The sequence below is a fragment of the Carcharodon carcharias genome, chromosome 23 (genome assembly GCF_017639515.1).
Source record: "Carcharodon carcharias isolate sCarCar2 chromosome 23, sCarCar2.pri, whole genome shotgun sequence".
NCBI lineage: Eukaryota > Metazoa > Chordata > Chondrichthyes > Lamniformes > Lamnidae > Carcharodon > Carcharodon carcharias.
The window spans coordinates 35,166,284-35,185,299 of NC_054489.1; the positions used below are offsets into that span (position 1 = coordinate 35,166,284).

General features: G+C 45.1%; 1 protein-coding gene and 1 non-coding gene across 2 annotated transcripts; both read right to left on the bottom strand.

Annotated features, from left to right (window-relative positions):
• Window positions 1-4,452: 4,452 nt before the first annotated feature.
• Window positions 4,453-4,857, bottom strand: LOC121268966 (60S ribosomal protein L22-like 1). Its single transcript, XM_041173267.1, has one exon. The coding sequence runs from the start codon at window positions 4,855-4,857 to the stop codon at window positions 4,453-4,455; it is 405 nt and encodes a 134-aa protein (XP_041029201.1).
• A 60-nt stretch (window positions 4,858-4,917) lies between these two features.
• On the bottom strand, window positions 4,918-4,989 carry trnac-gca. The gene has a single exon. It is a non-coding gene; the product is annotated as a tRNA-Cys (tRNA).
• Between the last annotated feature and the right edge of the window lie 14,027 nt (window positions 4,990-19,016).

The following is a 19,016-nucleotide window of genomic DNA, read 5'->3' on the forward strand; positions in this document are numbered from 1 at the left end:
TTATTTGAACTGGACAGCTTCATCTCAGTTCAGAGCTTCATTCTGAGCATTTCTAGGCTTCATTTCAGGACCTATTGGTGGTTTCCAGGCTCCCTGGGGATTCAGACTGTGTGGACCCTTCCAGGTATCAGACAGCCTTCCCTTACCCTGGTAATGGGGATTGTGGTCTCCGCTGGAGGCACCTCCTCTGAGGAGGAAGAGAGGGGCAGAAGGGAGAGGAGGCCGGGTGTCCCAATGCAGCTTCCAGTGGAGGGACCTGTGGGAGGAGAGGCGCAGGCACAAGGGGTGCAGGGCCAGGAGAAAGTCCAAGGTGGAAGGGGCTGCAGAACATGCCACTACCCTGCTGCCAGGGTTTACAGGTGGTGATGCAGCTACTTCAATATGTCCGAGGTGCAATGCCGAAGGAGGCTCCACCTCTCCAGGATGACCATTAACTTCATTTGTCAGATGAACGGGCCTGAGATCAGCTCCGACTGTGTGAGTGGAGACCCCATGCCAGTGGCTCTGAAGTTCACAGTGGCCCTCAACTTCTATGCCTCCGGATCTTTCCAGGGCTCAGTGGGGAATCTGTGTGGAGTCTCCCAATCAGCTGTCCACAGTTGTGTCAAGCTGGTGACAGAAGCTCTGTTCAGGCGGGTACTGACCTTTATTCTTTACCGTACGGACGAGGCCAGCCACGCAGACTGAGCCAGAGGCTTTGCAGCCATTGCTGAGTTCCTCCGCATCCAGGGTGCAATTGATTGCACACATACGGTCAGCAAGGCACCAGTGGATCAGCCAGGTGCCTTTGTCAACAGGAAGGGATTCCATTCCATGAACATGCAGATAGTGTGTGATCACAGGATACAGATTCTACAAGTCTGTGCAAGGTACCCTGGCAGCTCCTGTGACGCTTACATCCTGAGAGACTCCCAGGTGCCGAGGCTCTTCAGTGTTCAGCCTGACTGGATGGATGACTGCTGGGTGACAAGGGCCATCCACTCAAAAGGTGGCTCATGATGTTTCTCTGCCACCCAAGAACAGAGGCAGAGCAGTGGTCCAACAGGAGCCACACCTCCACAAAGGCGGTGGTAGAGAGAACCATCGGTCTTCTCAAGATGTGCTTCCGATGCTTGGGCCATTCAGGGGGCGCACTGCAATACCTCCCAGAGTGGGTGTTGCTGATAGTGGTTGCATGCTGCACTCTCTACCATCTGGCTCTGGCAAGGGGGGACCCAATGGCGGAAGAGAATTTTGACACAGCTCCACAGGCAACAGATGATAAGTCCAATAGTGAGTCCGAGGATGAGCACGATGAGGAGAACGCTGAGGGTGTGGAGGCAGAGCTGGGTAACCTCCAGGAAGGCAGGGACACCAGGGACGCATTGATCCAATGCTCCTTCAGTTAGGCTGCCAAATAAGAACTATCACCTCATGCCAGGGTTGCTGCCTCTACCCTAGATCCCAGAAAGAAGCATTTCCTTGGCCACCAAGATACACTCAGTGCTTGTGCAATAAAGTTTCAAGAGACCCATGTCCATCATTAAATACTGGCCCACCCTGCATCTACAGAACAAATGAAGCATACTCAGGCCAATAACACAAAATCAAATGCCATTTAATGTTGGAACTCACAGAGTCTTGAACTGAATATTAACTGATGTTGGTAGCCACACCATTAAAAAATGAAAAGCAAAATGGGAGAGCAAAGGATCTAGGTGCTCCACCCTCGCTGGCACCAGCATTGGAAACAGCCTACTGCCTCTGCTGTCTTATTGGCCTTGATGACCTTGGCGGTTGTCCTCTGGCCAGTGGAGCCTGTGCTGGCCCCGCCTGGGAGAGAGTGGCCAATGCCACAGCTGGAATCTCCCCAGTCGTTGCAGCCTCATCAGATGTCATGGTCACTGACAGAGGGGCGGAGCAGCTGATGCCATCATCTGGAGCGCCCTGAAAGGAGCCCGCAGAGAAAACAGGCAGCTTGTGCGCCAATGTGAGGTCGCACTGGATCTCCCTGCTCACCACTGATGGACGGGCACTTTGCTGCGATACTCAGTGCCCCATCCACCTCCCACACTGACATTGATCAGCTGAGGTCGTTGCCTGTGTGAGAGCTTGCAGGTCCAAGCGCAACCCCAGGAACCCCTGATTCTGTCCCTGGACCAGCCTCTCCATGAGAGTCACCACTCTCTCAATGGAGGAGGCAGCACACTTGGCCATGAGGGTCAAGGCAGTGGTCATGCTTCTCCAAAATGAAGACCATGGCACACATATCCTCATGGATTTCTGCCAGATCCTCCCGCACACTCCGCTGGACTTCCAGAATCTGTTGCCTAATGGATGGCTCCAGAGGCCCATCATCAGTCTTCGAATGAGCATTGTCCCGGTCATCAGCAGTCCTCTGAATGCCGGCGCCCTGGGCACTCTCTGCCTCCGCCTGCATCTCAAGCCAGTGGGAAGTGCCTTCACCAATGTGCATCGAGAGACCAGACGGCGATTTAATGCCCGCTGGTATCTGTGCTGGTGCCTGCTTGAGAGAACGGGTGTGACGCAGATGCGTGAGAAGCATGGTGGTCCTCCGGGGTCAAGGGTGGGCCTTAATCGGTCCACTAGTGTGAAATCACCTTCCGGCCTCAATCGCGGGCGGTGCTTGTATCCCTGACTGCCACCACTCGCTCCCGCCAAGGCCAAGATTCTGCCCAAGGCTAACTATTCAAATAAGGTTACTACCTATTTAAATATAGTGGCAAAGGAATTTCATACCACTGCATAAATCATTCATTCACTACACACAATATTATTTCAGGATCTATAAGAGATTTATATTGCAAGTTGTATAAAGGATTATATTCCTCCAACGCTTCTTCCTCCCACCCTCTGAAAATAATTACTCCAGGACATCAATTCCATCTAAATTATTCAACCTTGACTTGCTGAGTTCCTGATAGAACTTTCACAATCCCACACAAAATTTTGGGCATACTCTGTAGTTTTACCTCGAGTTCTCAATCAGATCCCTGGAGCTCGTTCTAATGCTGCGCTGTCTACAGGCCGCCTCCATGTATTGCTGTGCCCAATTCATAAGGCATCATGTTCCACTCTGTTCACCCTGCTGAGCTCCTGCATTTAGCGCTTTGCCCTATCGTTACCACTGTTAACGTGTTATGCTTTGCCCAATCCACACTGCCTCTCTGTTTGATATTTGGTTCAGTAGATGTAATGCTTCTTTTTGTTGAGTCCGTACAACACCTTTAGTTAATGCAAGGTTCAGTCCATGAAGCTGTCCTGTGGGATATACGGTTTCCCTGGTTTGTAGTCAGTGAGAGCCTGGAGACATCTGACAGCACTTACATGAAAATGATGAAAGGAAATTTGAAAACTCTTCTGTGGAAAAGCCAGAGAAAGGCCCAGTGCCTGCACAGTAAAGGCATTTTTGTTATTAATATTCATCAGGAACCTATGAAAACAGCAAATGTACTTGAACTCTTTTAACTTTGAAAGGAGGGTATTCCTTTTCTTAATGTAGTTTGAGGCTGTCAAATTCAAATATTTTCAGCATATTTTAAAGGTCACTCTGCTTCAACCAAGCCAATATGTAAAGCAAGTTCCTGCCTCAGCATCTCAAATTTTCTTGAAACGTGGTAACTGAATCTCTAAAGAGTCGAGATGATTGTTTTTGGTGGCATTCTGCCTTTTAGACAGACGGCAAAGGAGAATAATTTATTATCAAGGAGTTGGAAATTTGGTCTAAATGCTTTCAGTATTAGAGCTATTTATTCTAGAAAAATTAGAATCTACTGATAGTTTCTGTAAAAACTGGAAATTAAAAAAAAAACTATGTCTGCTGCTCGGTTTGGAAATGTAATCTGTCCTGAATAGATTTAATATTTAAGTAATATTTAAATATGATCATCTTAAGTCCTATGAACCCACAAAGCTCTAACATAAAGCATTGTTATAGGCCCCTTTGCTTGGCTGCTTATCCTTTCATACTATGCTTGAAACAGACCATTCTCTGACAATTCCTATACTTGAGGTGTGCTCACTATTGGACTGGAAACAAACCTGATAACTGATTTGATAGACGTAAGACAATAGATATTCATTTTCTCGGTACATGGTAGCACTCATGCTTCCCTGTCAGGTTCAAGCTCCATTCTAGAGATTTCAGCAATGAATCAAGGTTAACACTTCAGTGCACTAATATAAGAGTGTTGCACTGTCAGAGGTGCCACCTTTTTGGATGACGTGTTAAACCGAGCCCCCATGTGCCATAAACTATCCCACATCTCTATTTGAAGAAGAGTCGGGGAGTCTTTGTGACGCTTTGTTCAATATTTCTCTCTTAACTGACACCAGCAAAAACAGACATTTGTCTCATTATTTTTTTCTATGTAAAAGTAGTGATTTATTAATAAGTTAATAACTTTTTAGATAGATGTTCTCTGAAAACCACACCTCTTTTGTACATGAGTCCTAGGACCCCAGATGCAAAGCTCCCTTCAATCCTCGGTTTGACTCCTCTTCAGCTTGGCTGATTTGGAAGTAGCGGAGTTCATAGCTTTCTTTATCGGAGGTGAAAACCCCCAGCCAGTCCCGCAGATTGTTCTTCTTCAGGTACTTTTTGGTCAGGTACTTTAGGTATCTTTTGGAGAACCTTCTGGTCAAGGTGACAATGTTATTGTTTTTCACTCTCTCGATCTGGACAACGTTGCCCAGGTTTCCGGTCTTCCCACCAACCTTCACTTTCTCCCGCAGAAACTGCTCAAAGTTGATGCAGTCAAGGATCCCATCTTCCACTGGGTCAGAGAGGTTGAGAGTGAACCTCCAGATAGGTTTCTTCTTGCCTTTAAGGATCATAGATGACCTCTTCAGCACCATTCCCCCCCCAACCAAAACTGCTCGGATCCCACCGCTGGAACCCAAAAAGCAAAGTGATTTAGGGGGCACCCAGACTTGAACTGAGGACCTATTGATCTGCAGTCAAATGCTCTACCACTGAGCTATACCCCCAACCTGTTTTGTCTCATTGTTGTTTGGGGGACCTTGTTTAGTGTAAGTTGCCTGCCATCTTTGCCTACACTCCAACAGTGACTATGCTTTAACTGCCCTTCATTGGTCATGAAGATAATGTGAAAGGCCTGATGTCAATGCAAATTCTTGTTTATATACTGAGTTATATGATTTTTTTTGTGTCGGCTCCCTCTTCAACCTTCTCTCCTTTTCTCCCAAGACCCTGACTAATGCTTAGACTTGGTTTGTGTCAGGGATACTGCTTGATACTTCCATTGGCTCCCAGTCCAGCAATGCCTCAGCTTTAAAAAGCCCATCCTTGTAATCAAATCTCTCCATGGCCTTGCCCCATCCTTTCTTCATAATCTCTTCCAGCCCCACAATGCACTGAGATCTCTGTGCACCTCCAATTCAGGACTCTTTCATGCCCCAATCTGCCAGCTGAGTTTTCAGCAGCCTAGGTCCTAAGCTCTGAAATTCTTTCTCCAAACCTCTCCTATTAACTTCTCTCTCCAGCATTCAGGCACTCCTTAGAACCTACCTCTTTGACTGAGCTTTTTTCTTAATATCTCCTTATAGGGCTTTTGTTTGATAACATTCCGATGAATCACCTTGGGAGGGTTCACTATGTTCTGGCACTACAGAAGTGCAGTTTGCTGCTGTTATATACCAACAGGAAAGTAGCACTGCCCAGCCTGACTCTGTTCAGAAACCAGTGCACTCATATGGTCACCTTTCGGTAGGAATCGGTCAGCAGAGGGAAGTTGCGTTGATTATTTTTAAAAATTTTCTCATTCGTTGGTGGGATGCGAGTGTCACTGGCAGTGAAGACTTTGTAGAAATGACCGAGTTGGTGCATCATTGTCATTTCCGGTGCCTGGATAATGGTGTGGCCATCCTATTTTGTTACTAGCCAACTTTACTGTAGTGGTTTAATTCAACTGAGTGGCTTGCTGGGCTATTTCAGAGGGCAGTTAAGAGTCAACCACATTGCTGTCTTTTCAGAGTTAAATGTAGACCAGACCAGGTAAGGACAACAGATTTCCTTCCCTGATTGGCATTAGTTTTTTTTATTCATTCATGGGATGTGGGTGTCGCTGGCTGGACCAGCATTTACTGACCACCCCTACTTGCCCTCGAGAAGAACTAGTGAAGGACTAGAGAAGCACTAGCGAAGCAGATGTTTCTTTTAACATCAAACAGCCAAAAGTTCTGTAGTCTTGCCACATCCAGTCGTGAATGGTGGTGGACAATTAAACAATTCACTGGAGGAAGAGGCTCCGCAAATATCCTCATCTTCAATGATGGAGGAGCCCAGCACATCAGTGCAAAAGGCAAGGCATTTACAAACGTTTTCAGCCGGATGTGCAGAGGTTGATGACCTGTCTCGGCCTCTTCCTAAGGTCCCCAGCATCACAGATGCCAGCTTTCAGCCAACTGAATTCACTCTACGTGATAGCAAGAAATTGCAGAAGGCACTGAATATTGCAAAGGCTATGGGCCCTGACAATATTCTAACGATAGTACTGAAAAACTGTGCTCCAGAACCAGCCATGGCTCGAGCCAGCTGTTCCAGTACAGCTACAACAAAGTCATCAACCCGGGAATGTCCAAGCTGGTGTTCGGAATGGTATGATTGGGCTCAGCAACCCAGGATGAAGAAAGGGGAACGATGGCATGTTGTTAATGTTACTAGACACTAGAGGCCTAGATTAAAGCTCTGGCATAATGAAACAGTCTTCTCTTGATTCACAAGCAAAAACTCTCTAAATAAATGTCAATACATGAGCAGCTGACATTAACTGGATATGTGGACCCTGCATTTCCTCTACAAGCTCCAACAATAAGTGAATGGCCGAGGAGTCTCAGTTTCCAGCAATATTTCCTCTTAGCCATTGTCAGCCAACTAACAGTTTCAGAAAATCATGTTACGATACAACGACATTGAAGGACTGGATTGAACACCATCCTGTTGCCTTTGGGAATTTGTTTGAAGCCATCCCAAATTGGTCATTAGCATATACAGGGAGCAGTTAGGGGAGTTGCTATGGTGCCTCCTTGCAGTGTAGATTGGATATGGTAATGCTGACCAAGGATTTTTAGCATAGTTTTAAATGTTAAAGTTGTTCAAATTAGTGTGATAGTTTGCACTGGGAAAGCCAGCCATTTCAACTTCAAGACATTCTGTGACCTATAGCAAAGCTGAACTCCACGCATAGGCCATGCGGGCCGCAAATACTAGGCAACGCATTGTGTGATAGGGAGCTGGCAGAATGGGTCCTACCTGGTTTTCCTCTGTCCATCTGATAATGTAATTGCAAAGGAAATTCAGGACCCATATATCCAGTTGATGTCGGGGGGCAGTATTGAGGGCATTTGGAAATTAAACAAGAAAATAATGTGAGGCAACTTTAATTCTGTCCCCCTGTGGAAATCCGGCAGCGTGAGAGTTCAAATTAAAATGGCCAACTCACCACTCTTTTCTTGCCCCATGATTCTCTTAAAGGAACTGCCCTGAGGCATCAGCCTTGTATACCTATGCTATGCTGTGTCCCATGATATAGGTAGGAGCCCAAAGCTATTGCTTTTAGAGTTAACTGGTGGAGATTCTGCCACCGACACCCTGCCCCATGGAAGCTGTTAGACCAGACATGGAGGTCCTCCAATGTAAGTTAACAAAGTTTATTTTTGTGGGACCAAGAAGTGCAGACTGACCTAAAGTTGCCACTTTGGGGTGGGCAGCTTGCCAGATACATTTAAATGAGGCCTGGCCCTTAAATGGATCAGGTCTCTTGCTGTGACACTTTTATACATCCCCTCATGTATAGACGGCCAGGGCTTGAGATGAAGACAGTCTGTTATTCCATCAGAGGATATTTCCTGGCTATTGCTGCAAAACCGTGCTTGTAAGGCAAATGGAACAGATTGTGTTAATACATAGTAGAAACGTATGTTATATGCGGCTCAGTACATACTTATTTGGATTTACTGTATAGGTATCAAGCTGTGTGCACTATATACAAGATGCACTGCAGCAACTCACCAAGCCTCCTTTGACAACATCTTCCAAACCTGCAACTTCTACCACCTATACGAGCAAGGGCAGTAGATGAATGGGAACACCATCACATTCAAGTTTCCCTCCAAGCCGTACATCATCCTGACTTGGATCTATATTGCTACTCTTTCATTGTTGCTGGGCCAGAACTCCGCCTCTCTGCCCCACCACCCCCTCCCCAACTTAACAGCAGTATGGGGATACCTACACAAGATGGACTGCAGCGGTACAAGGCTGCGACTCACCACCACCTTCTAAAGGGCAATTAGGGATGGGCAACAAATGCTGACTTTGCCAGCAAAGTTCACATTCCACGATATAATTCTAAATAAATGAACATACTTTAATGTGTGCACAAAGCCTAAATAATTAGATTTTGAGTTTTCTTCAATTTTTTAGAAGAAAGAAATTAAGACTTAATTATCTGTTGCCGAATTGGGGAAGTAATTTGATGAGGTGAATCAGGTCATGTCCAATGGAGGTAAACTATTTGATGAAATCATTGGCCTATTATTCAAGATATTGTGCAGTAGGTGCTCAGGTGAATTTGCTAACATTACAATATCATCTACAAAAAGGGAAGATAATAGATATTTCTTGCATATGTGTTAATCTTGCTTTGCATCGTTCGACACACATCTCAAAGTGGGTAATTATTGAAAAGTGCAGGGAGCAATTCTTGATGGATATTTATAATTTAAGGTCCTAATTTATGCCAAGACCAACCTGGACTCAATCCTTTGCCTTCACTGAAGTCCATTTTAGTCTTTGTTATATCTTCTCAAGACAAGACAACAAAACCCCAAAGCAGGTTAAATCTGTGGTGTATAAGATATGTAATTGAGAACTTCTGAAACATCTTGCTCTAAAACAACATTTTGATATGCAAAATTGTAGATTGTCTTTCAAATGATAGAAATTATTAAAATAGCTCCTGGACAGTTGACCACAGAATGTTCTGGCAAAGGGCCTGGGATGCTTTTCTGCTAGTGTGTTAATGCAATCTGTTCCATGTATGCATGGTATCACACCAAAGGCACAGGTAGCATTCTCTGGTGGAATAGCAGACTGGTCTTCATCTCAAGCCCTATTTGTGTGTATATGACAGGATGTATAAAAGTGCCACAGGCATTTGAACAGGGGGCTGGATAAAACCAGAGTTACTTGCAGTAACTGTGTAAGGTTATGTGAACATCCATGGATAGATCAAAGAGTACAAAGAGGCTAATGGGGATTTAATTTCAAACACAACATGCACAGATCATTATCAGAGATGCTTCTCCTTAATACTGGTGTTGTATGTCCCATTGGTGAAGGCAATAAGAATATATATCCTTAAATATAATTGTTTTGCTTTTTAATTACACACAAACACATCACAATCAAAGCCAGTGATTTTCAGTTAAAGAAGCACATGCAAAATCATTGAGTCTAACACACCATTTGAAATTTTTGAAAAGCCCATAATCTCATGATAAAAATGAAATCTGATAAACTTGCTTACCATAAAATGGGCTCAATTATTGAATGGACGGAATCGTGGAATATGATCTCGAAGACACTGGTAGAAATTGACCTAGAATTCCATGTAATAAAAACAGATAATAGAGGATCTAGTCTATCAAGAGGACCTAGCATCTAGTCTATACTCAAGCAGGAGTAAGGGTAAAATAAAAGCAAGGGTCCATATTCTATTTACTTAAGATATGTCTGGGGAGCTCAGTCCTGTGAGTTGCACATCCTGCGCTATGAGGGAAATCCTAGACGTTCCTGGCAGTCTGGATGACCACGTATGCAGGAGGTGCCTCTGAATAGAGCAACTCGAGTTCTGGGATTTGGAGCTTGAGCGGCAGCTGGGGGCGCTACGGTGCACTCACAAGGCTGAGAGGGTCATGGATAGCACGTTTCAGGACGTGGTCACTCCGCACCTTTAGGAAGTGCAAGCAGAGAGGGAATGACCGCCAGACAGAAGAAGGGGACCAGCCCGGTAGTGAGGGAATCCCCAGAGTGTATCTCACTCACAAACCATTTTTCGCCCTTGGAAAACAGTGAGAGTGACAGCTCCTCTGTGGGAGCCAACCAGAGCCAAGGCGATGGCACTGTGGGTGGTCCAGCTGCTCAGTGGGATTGGAAGAAGTGTGGAAAGGCAATAGTGGTAGGGGATACATCAGTGAGGGGAGTAGATAGGTGCTCCTGTGGCCATCAACGTGACTGCAGGATGTGATGTTGCCTTCTGGGTGCCAGGGTCAAGGATGTCACTGAATGGCTGCAGGGAATTCTAAAGGGGGAGGGTGAACAGCCAGATGTCACGGTCCATGTTGGGACCAATGATATAGGAAGAAAGAGAAATTAGGTCCTGCAAGCAGACTTTAGGGAGTTAGCTAGGAAATTGAAAGGCAGGACTTCAAAGGACTCCGGATTACTCCTGGTGCCACGCGGTAGTGAGTATTGGAACAGAAGGACAGAGCAGGTGAAGGTGTGGCTGGAGAGGTGGTGCAGGAGGGAGGGCTTTAGATTCCTGGGGGGAATCGTTTCTGGAAGAGGTGAGACCTATACGAGTTGGACAGATTACATCTGAACAGGAACGGGACCGACATCCTCGCGGGAAGGTTTGCTAATGCTGTTGGGGTGGATTTAAACTAAATTGGCAGGGGGATGGGATCCTGAAAAGTAGTTCAGAGAGGAGAGAAGCTGAGATGGAATTAGAAGTTAAAACACGAATAAGAGAGCCTGGAAGGCAGAGCAAACATAGGAGAGATAAAAAAAGAAGTGAGTTTAGCAAGACAAGGAGCCTGAGGAATAAGGCAGACAAGCTGAGGGCACAGATAGGCACATGGGAGTAAGATATCACAGCTATGACCGAGACTTGGCTAAAAGAAGGGCAGGATTGGCAGCTCAACATTCCTGGTTATAGGGTATGCAGATGTGGTAGAGAGGGGGATAGAAGAGGAGGGAGAGGTCACAATATTGATCAAGGAACCAATTATAGTGATAGTGGGAAGATCTCTTGGAAGGATCATCAAATGAAGCCATATTAGTAGAAGTGAAAAACATAAAAGGGGCAAACACATGTTGGGTGTGTATTATAGGCCCCCAAACAGTCAGGGAGAGATAGAGGATCAAATATGTAATCACATTTCAGAGAAGTGTAAGAATAATAAGGTAGTAATAGTAAGGGATTTTAACTACTCAAATAATAACGGGAATAGTTTTAGTGTGCAAGGTAGGGAGGAAGCAAAATTCTTAAGTTGAATCCAGGAGAACTTTTTTAGCCAGCACATAGAAAGCCTAACAAGGGAGGGGGCAGTTCTGGACGTAATATTCGGAAAGGAGTCTGGGCAGGTCGAAGGCATATCAGTAGGGAAGCATTTTGGAGATAGTGACCATAACTCAGTTGGATTTAGGATAGTTATGGAAAAGGATAAGGTTGGGCTGGGGATAAAAGTTCTAAACTGAGGAAAGGCTAATTTTACTATGATGCGATACAGTTTGGCCCAAGTGGACTGGAAGCAGCTACTTGCAGATAAAACTGTGTCAGAGCCATTCAAGGAGGAAATAGCAAGAGTACAGGGCAAATATGTTCCCATAAAGGTACCAAGGGCTCAATATGACAGAGTCCCTAGAAGAGTATAACAAGTGCAGGAGGCAACTTAAAAAGGAAATTAGGAAAGGTAAGAGAGTGCATGAGAAAGCATTGATGGGTAGAACAGGTTTGGCCAAATTGTGGCAATTAATCTAGCTACACATTTGGAGTAGAAGGGCACTACTCAAACTTACGGTGATGTCAAAGCAGATTGCCAATGTGCAGTGTAAACTTTTTCCAGTTGTTTCCTGTCAACAAGTTAATTCATCCAAAAATGCAATAGTTTAAGAAGTTGCAAAGTTGCCAAAATGTGAAGGACTTACTGAGAGGTGGATGATAAGGTAAGATGTTTGCCCATGTTTCCAGAGTGAGGAGATAACATGGCTCTGTAGCTCCAGCTGTCATTTCTGGGTGTGCATTTTTTCTGACTTATTTCCTTCAGTTTTCAACCTGGACAGGAACTGGTTTGCAGATATGCTGAAACCAACTTCAAAGCAAATCAAACACAAACCAGTGAGGGACTCCGGTTCCCTTTGTTCCACTTTCAAGAACAACTCATAGTGATCATGTTACACATTGGAATGTGGAGTTGAACCAATTTCACAGCTGCTTGAATTTCCAACAAGTGATATAGCCAGAGTCTAAGAAGCAAGGCTTGGCAAGAACCATCTGCTTTATGACAAACATGAACCCAAAATGCAGAATATTCTTCACGTTTAATGTTAAACTTGCCAGTTTTGCATCTTGCCAGCTAAATGGACAAGAAAGCTACAAAAATCCATTGCATCAGGCTGCAACAAAATTGTACTCAGTCAAGGCAGGGGGGTAGTGTGAGAGGAACAAATGGCCTGGCCTCTGCCATTGTGCACTTGCTTGATATTTGCCCTGTGTAAGATACAAAGCATTCCCTTTCTTCAATCTTATCCCCAGCATCAATCACATACACAGGAGAGGGAAAAAATGGCAATGGAATGAAGCAAATGTACTCCTTGGATAAAGCAAGGAGCAACCAGCAGACCTACATTCTTTTCCTCCGGATTGCTGTTTCAGGCTAATGATGAATATCATAAGACATCCAGCTGTCATCAGATCACTGCGAGATGCTTCAGCAACATGGTTCAATAAAGTTCACCATTATTCACACAGAGTAAATCAGGAAAAATGGTCACAAAGTTAATTAGCCTCTGCTATTCATAATAATTCATGCTACAAGCATGGCCCGGTGTGCCGCAGGAAGATGTCTCAATGATTACAAAACCTCTGGGTCCACTTCCATGCAGGTGTAAACAAATTGAAAGGTTCGCTGCTAAACAGAAGAGGTAGATTTTTAACTGCTTTAATCAAAAATTGAACATAAAATACAACTGATGTCTGAAGAGAGTTCCCCTGTCATGACCATGACCAGATTACCATATTTTCTTGTGGAATAAATTCTTCTTAACCCAGTGGCCCATTGTATATCTGTTATGCAACTCGCTCTGTGCACTGATGCACCTCTGGCAGCAGCTACCTGCTAATGAGCCAAGTCTTATTGCCTAAGTGTTCTGGAAGGGAATGTTTTGACCATAAGAGTGTACCCACCCTATTCTTGGGGCATAACATATTCTGCGTACATCCTGGAGCACATCCACAAAAAGTTAACTATTTAATCAGCTTGCCTTGTGAATATAGGTACATGTAGTCAATTCAAATGAATCAAGTACTTTACCATTCGGAGTAAGTACACATCAATCATGTAACATTTCCATACGTTTTACAATGTTTGTATGAAAACAGAATATTTTCTACATGCTTCAATGTTCTTAAATTAACTCACATTGCAACTTTCTTATAATACCCTAGATGTCAATAAAGAGGCCAAATGAAATGCAACTAGATAAGCGCTTCCTGTGTTAATTTGATATACTCAGCCTTTCACCTGTATTTTGAGATTTCCTTCACCCATCTTACGCTATATACTCATGAGACATAATACTATAAGTATAAAAATAGAAACCTGAAGGTTTGGTCCAAGGTCACAAAAGGTCCTTCAACTTATTTTGTTTGACCATTCTCCCCTTAACCTCAAGATGGTGAGCTGGTACATTTGCATGGAATTCAGCAGCCCTCCATTTAATAGTCATATTGTCGTGTATGAATCTTAGACAGTGAGCATAAGCAGGCTATCCAACCATGTGGAGCATCACATGCAAAGTCCACACAAGTACCCTTGATTGATTGAACAGGAATGACCAGTGGGACCATCAGCTCATCTTTCCATTCTTGAGCCAAGGAATACTAAATCCAATCGTAGTGTCCCCTAATGTTTCTGTGAAGTTCAGCAAACGTATGTGAAAATGATGAGCGGGAAAGGACAAGCTGGTCCAACAAGTCTGTTCCACAGACATGATGCCTGGAGCATTAAGACTTGACACTGTCTACATCTTCAACTTCCCACAAGTATGTGATCTCCAAGGAAAGGCAGATAAAAGAGGTGGGGTAGGCAGAAAGCAGGGACAATAAGGAGAAAAGAAATCTGGAAAATTTCTCTCTGACTCTCAGATGATTGGAACTGGTCTAGGAGATCGCATTGAAATAGAGCAGCAATCTAAATTATACCTTTCCGGTGACCATGGCTCAGGACCAATTGTTGTGACAGAGCAGTTTTTAAAGGCTGAGTTATTTAAAATTCCAGAGGGAAACGTTAAACAACTGTCATAACTTATAATTTCAATTGGTATGTTTTGAGTTGCAGCTCTAAATCCAGGAATAAGACCACCAGTTCTCGAGAGGCTTTTACATCAAACTAAATGAGACATTTATGAATTTACAACAAGGTATTAAATACATACACGTGGCTACAAATTACCACTATCATAACTTCTTAACAAATTCCCAAACTAATCTACACTAAGGAAACAACAACCAATAGACTTAACCAGGCACAAAGCATTGTCACCTTACAGATTCAAAATGAGGTTCCTTTACTCACTGGCCCTTTAGTGAAAACTTTTCTATGCTTTGTTTTGTGTCTCCTTTGTATATTTATATTTCTATTCAACACTTTTCATTCCTCAGAGTCCTTTTTCCAGATTTTTTTGCTCTTCACTGTTGAGGGTGTCATGTTTTCTCCCTTTCAGCGCTTTCTGGTTCTGTAGGTGTTACACATGGACCATTCTGACAGAGAAAGTTATGTGCCCTATTCTTAGTCTTCAGCCGATCCAAACTCAGCCTGTGGACAGTAAGCGTGTGCACCGGTCTGCCTGAGAAGAGAGTGGGTGGGATTGGAGGGATGTGGAAAAGGCAGGGGTTGGGGGGTGGGGAGTGTGGTGGGTGGAGTGGTGGAGGGAAGCAAATGGGCAATCAGTTTTATTTGCTCACAATTTTGCTCTGAGTATTAGCCTCTGCCCCTAATCGTTCTATGAGCAAAGTCAGTCAGAAATTGAGCCAAGTAGACCAGAGAGATTCCAGCTTTGGCCTATTGCCCACCAGTTCAGCAAATGGGCTAATACATCCTCATTAAGGAAAAGTAAATAAATGTCCAATTTTATTTTTATTATTCATTCATGGGATCTGTACATCGCTGGCAGGACCAGCATTTATTGCTCATCCCTAATTGCCCTTGAGAAGGTGGTGGTGAGCTGCCTTTTTGAACCGCTGCAGCCCATGTGTTGTAGGTACATCCATAGTGCTGTTAGGAAGGGAGTTCCAGGATTTTGACCCAGCGACAGAGAAGGAACGGCAATATATTTCCCAGTCATGATGGTGAGTGGCTTGGAGGGGAACTTGCAGGTGGTTGTGTTCCCATCTACCTGCTGCCCTTGTCCTTCTAGATGGTAGCATTCATGGGTTTGGAAGGTGCTGTCTAAGGAGACTTGGTGAGTTCCTGCAGTGCTTCTTGTAGATGCTACACACTGCTGCTACTGTGTGTCAGTGGTGGAGAGAGTGAATGTTTGTGGAAGGGTTGCCAATCAAGTGGACTGTTTTCTCCTGGATGGTGTCAAGCTTCTTGAGTGTTGTAGGAACTGCACTCATCCAGGGAAGTGGAGAGTATTCTATCACACTCCTGACTTGTGCCTCGTAGATGGTGGACAGGCTTTGGGGAGTCAGGGGGTGAGTAACTTGACGCAGAACTCTTAGCCTCTGATATGGTCTTGTAGCCACAGTATTTATATGGCTAGTCCAGTTCAGGTTCTGGTCAATGGTAACTCCCAGCATGCTGATAGTGAGGGATTCATCAATAGTAATGCCATTGAGTGACAAGGGGCAAAGGTTAGCTTATCTCTTGTTGGAGATGGTCATTGCCTGGCACTTGTCTGGCATGAATGTTACTTGCCACTTGTCAGCCCAAGCCTGGATATTGTCCAGATCTTGCTGCATTTAGATATGGACTACTTCAGTATCTGAGGAGACGCAAATGGTACTGAACATTGCGCAATCATCATCAAAAATTCCCAGTTCTGACCTTATGATGGAAGGAAGGTCATTGATGAAGCAGCTGAAGATGGTTGGACCTAGGACACTACCCTGAAGAACTCCTGCAGTGATGTCCTGGAGCTGAGATGACTGACCTCCAACAACCACAACCATCTTCCTTTGTGTTAGGTATGACTCCAACCAGCGGAGAGTTTTCCCCCTGATTCCCATTGACTCCAGTTTTGCTGAGGCTCCCTGATGCCACACTCGGTCAAATGCTGCCTTGATGTCAAGCACAGTCACTCTCACCTCAATTCTGGAGTTTAACTCTTTTGGCTATATTTGGACCAAGGCTGAAATGAGGTCAGGAGCTGAGTGTTCCTGGCGGAAACTGGGCATCAGTGAGCAGGTTATTGTGAAGCAAGTGCCCATGATAGCACTGTTGATGACTCCCTCCATTACTTTACAGATGACCGAGAATAGACTGATGAGGCAGTAATTGGCCTGGTTGGATTTGTCCTGTTTTTTGTGGATCGGACATATCTGGGCAATTTTCCACATTGCCGGATGCATTTCAGCGTTGTAGCTGTACTGGAACAGCTTGGCTAAGGGTGCAGCAATTCTGGAGTTCAAGTTTTTAGTACTGTTGCCAGAACGTTGTCAGGGCCCATAGCCTTTGCAGTATCCAGTGCCTTCAGCTGTTTCTTGATATCACGTGGAGTGAATCAAATTGGCTGAAGACTGGCATCTGTGATGCTGGGGACCTCCGGAGAAGGCCAAGATGGATCATCCACTTAGCACTTCTGGCTGAAGATTGTTGCGAATGCTTCAGCCTTATCTTCTGCACTTAAGTGCTGGGCTTCCCTATCATTGAGAATGGGGATACTTATGGAGCCTCCTCTTCCAATGAGTTATTTAATTGTCCACCATCATTCACGACTAGATGTGGCAGGACTGCAGAGCTTAGATCTGATCTGTTGGTTGTGGGACCACTTAGCATGCTGCTTATGCTGGTTGGCATGCAAGTAGTCATGAGTTGTAGCTTCACCAGGTTGTCACCTCATTTTTAGGTATGCCAAGTACTAATCCTGGCATGCCCTCCTGCACTCTTCATTGAATGAGGATTGATCCCATGGTTTTGTGGTAATGGTAGAGTGGGGGATATGCTGGACCATGAGGTTACAGATTGTGTTCGAGTACAATTCTGCTGCTGCTGATGGCCCACAGCACCTCATGGATGCCCAGTCTTGAGGTGCTAGATCTGGTTGAAATCTACCCATTTAGCATGGTAGTAGTGCCACACAACATGATGAAGGGCATCTTCAATTTGAAGCTGGAACTTTGTCTCCACAAGGACTGTGTGGTGGTCGCTCCTGCCAGTGCTGTCATGGATATTTGCATCTGCAGCAGGCAGGATGGTGAGGATGAAGTCAAGTTTGTTTTTCCCTCTTGTTGGTTCCCTCACTACCTGCCGCAGCAACTATGTCTTTTAGGATTCAGCCAGCTCGGTCAGTAGTGGGGCTACCGATCCACACTTGGTGATGGATATTGAAGTCCCCCACCCAGAGTACATTCTGCATCATTGCCACCAGTGGTGTTCAACATGGGAGAACACTGATTCATCGGCTGAAAGGGTGAGGTTTCTTTGCCCATGTTTGACATGATGTCTTGAGACTTCATGGGGTCTGGAGTCATTGATGAGAGCTCCCAGGACAACTCCCTCCTGACTGTATACCACTGTGCTGCCACCTCTGCTGTGTCTATCCTGCCCTTGGGACAGGGCATACCCAGGGATGGTGATGGTGGTGTCTGGGACATGATCTGCAAGGTATGATTCTGTCGGGATGATGATGTCAGGCTGTTGCTTGACTCGTCTGTGAGACAGCTCTCCCAATTTTGGCAGAAGCCCCCACATGTTAGGAAGGAGCGCTTTGCAGGGTCAACAGAGCTGACATTGGCATTGTCATTTCCAGTGCATAAGCTGATGTCAGGAGGTCCCTCCAGTTTCATTCCTTATAGACTTCATAGCAGTTTGATTCAACTGAGTGGCTTGCTAGGCCCTTTCAGAGGGCATTTAAGAGACAACCACATTGCTGTGGGTCTGGAGTCACATGTAGGCCAGACCAGGTAATGACAGCAGATTCCTTTCCCAAAAAGACATTAGTGAACCAGATGGGTTTTTAACAACAATCGACAATGGTTTCATGGTCATCATTGGACTTTTAATTCCAGAATTCAAATTCCACCATCTGCTGTGGTGGGATTCAAACCCCGGTCCCCAGGGCTTTACCCTGGCTCTCTGAATTACTAGTCCAGCGAAAATTGTTATCAGCAAGCCTGCTGAAATTAAGTACATATGGATGTTTGGTGAAGATTATATCAGATTCAATGGTGATGTCACATGTAGCTGAATAGTTGGTAGACAATTTGGCTGGAATTTTCTGCTGCCATTGGCGTCAGGTGTCATGGTGAGCATGAGCAGACAATATGGAGGAAAGGCCAAAAATTGGTTTTATGCCACCTTGAAACCTGATTGTGATCGCCCGCTCTGCCAGTCAATGGCCGGCTGCGGTTCCCACTACCGGACATCGGGAACATCAGTTAAATACATTTGCATCTAACTATAAGCTCTGCTCACCGGAATCATCCCTCACGCTATTCCAGGCACATTGGCATGATTGCACACCGATGTGTTTCACAACTCTACATGAGCGACATGCACCTGGTGAGCAGCTCTTCACCCAGGACTTGGAGGTTTGTTTGCCTGCCTTGCTTCAGACAGCACTTGCAGTCATCAGCGCCAGGCTTATCAGGCAGCACCACATCACTTTTAGGGGAGCTCAGGGGCAGGTCTCTACCTACTGGACCACCTGTAAGGCTTCCAATGGCTGCAGGGCTAGGGGTTGCTTGGGGAAGGAGCAGAAGTGGCCTCAGGAAAGGGAAGAGGCTGTAGGGTGAGGGCTATACTGGAGAAGGGGGGTATCCCAGGGT

Bases quoted from the DNA above. Each gene is read 5' to 3' on its own strand.
- LOC121268966 (XM_041173267.1), bottom strand. From the start codon at position 4,857: ATGGTGCTGAAGAGGTCATCTATGATCCTTAAAGGCAAGAAGAAACCT.